The sequence below is a fragment of the Sinocyclocheilus grahami genome, unplaced genomic scaffold (assembly GCF_001515645.1).
Source record: "Sinocyclocheilus grahami isolate Dianchi unplaced genomic scaffold, SAMN03320097.WGS_v1.1 scaffold1855.1, whole genome shotgun sequence".
NCBI lineage: Eukaryota > Metazoa > Chordata > Actinopteri > Cypriniformes > Cyprinidae > Sinocyclocheilus > Sinocyclocheilus grahami.
In genome coordinates this window covers 137,643-139,462 of record NW_015507034.1, presented here as the reverse complement: position 1 = coordinate 139,462, position 1,820 = coordinate 137,643, and the positions used below count along the sequence as shown (strand labels likewise).

Genomic DNA, 1,820 nt, shown 5'->3' with positions numbered 1-1,820 from the left:
AAGGCAACACACAAATTACACCATACAAGCCATGTTTTAACACCGCCAATGGCCACAGTATAGTCGATGGGCATCAAAAGACATTTTCAAGATCAACTGGTAAATCCTAAAAGTAACTTTTTTCACAAACTTCACCATCTATTTATTTTGTGTTATTAGTGTTTGTGATCTGATCGGTGTTGTGTGTGATTGTGTTTATGAGCAGCTGCAGTGTCTCTCAGCTGTATCAGTGCAGTCACTGTGACTCTGACTGACGGAGGTTTTTGTATGACTCTTTATCACTGTGTGAACACATATTTACTGTTGATCTCGTGGAAACTCTGACAGTAATAATGTCCTGTATCTTCAGTCTGGACTCCACTGATGGTCAGAGAGAAATCAGTGTCAGCTCCACTGCCACTGAATCTTGATGGAGTTCCAGTATGAAGGGTTTTGATGCTGTGAACTAAACGTTTAGGAGTTTCTCCAGGTTTCTGTAGGTACCAGGAGAAACAAGACTTACACCAACCGTCTGACTGGCGTCCATTGGAGCTGCTGGTTTTACAGGTCAGAGTGACTGTTTGTCCGTTCTGAACATGTTTCTCTGTTGGAGTCTGAATTACAGTCACCTGTCCTGCAGAATCTGAAGAACAATTAAAATATATTAAAACTTCTGAACTTAAAATAATACTTTTTTTTTTTTTACAGAAAATCGCAAAGATGCTAATAAAATAAAAGAATGCCTTACCCTGAAAATACATTCCTAAGATCAAGAAGAAGATGAATGTCATTGTAGTCATTGTGTGTGTTATTATGATAAACAGTGTCAGTCATGAAGTGTTAAGCTCACAGCACTATAAACTCTCAGAGCACTGAAGCATGTGCTGACAATGCAAAGTGACTTATTTAAATAATATAAGAAATATAAGCCAACAATTTTCTTATGCACAGGGTTGGGAAGGTTAGTTTTAAAATGTATTTCACTGCAGATTACAAAATGCATGCTTTAAAAGGTTATTTGTGGGGTTAATGAAAATGCTGAACATGTCATATTGCACTGTATATTATATGAGGTGGAAAGTCAGGTGTTTCAAGATAGGGTTCAGGAGGCAGGGCGGGAGTGGAATATGATGGGGATACTGGGAACAGAAGGAGAGGAGCAGGAATTATAAGAATTACCCGGAAGGCACTATTTACATTTCTTAAAGAATTGTAACATTGTTCTAGAAATACTTTATTAATTTACAATACTAATGTATTTTCCCCCAGTAATTGGGGGTTTATTTTTCTGAAATACTATGAATGTATCAATCATTTTTTGCTTGTTAATTAGTTTCAGAACCACACATGTACGCCCAAATTTCAATCAGTAAATGCATTGAAAGGACTTTAGAAATTTCCTGCTGGTTCTCTTAAACTAATTGTCATCGCACACAGTTTTGACGTCTGACCTATTCATCAGAATTAGAGCCTGATTCTAGAGCCTGCTGTATATAAATGGAAGTAAATGTACATGTACACAGCCTGATGTATATAATTGGTATATAAATGAAGTATTTTGTCAGAGTGAACACTACCTAAAGTATCTAAAAACACTAAAGTATCTTTTCTTGCCTGATATTAGATTTAATATTAAAGAGCATCTGCTCTCAAAAAACACAGATTCATATATGATCTTAATGTTTGACTGTCAATCCTTCAGTATTTTGATATGATTTTGAGAGTTGATGTTCAGATTTTGAGGTGTTTAATGATGGTTTGGTGTTTTAGGATCATCGTCAAAGAAAATGCTCATGTAGATCAGTTAGATTTAATCCCACCGGTCACAATAGTGACTGTAA

The 1,820-nt window shown here is 36.0% G+C and overlaps 1 gene segment (V, D, J or C); it reads right to left on the bottom strand.

The window, feature by feature from the left end:
- Window positions 1-278: 278 nt before the first annotated feature.
- Window positions 279-770, bottom strand: LOC107573041 (Ig kappa chain V-I region Scw-like). The segment is given in 2 exon segments: window positions 279-622; window positions 728-770. Coding segments are annotated over 2 exon segments (387 nt in total).
- Window positions 771-1,820: the final 1,050 nt, after the last annotated feature.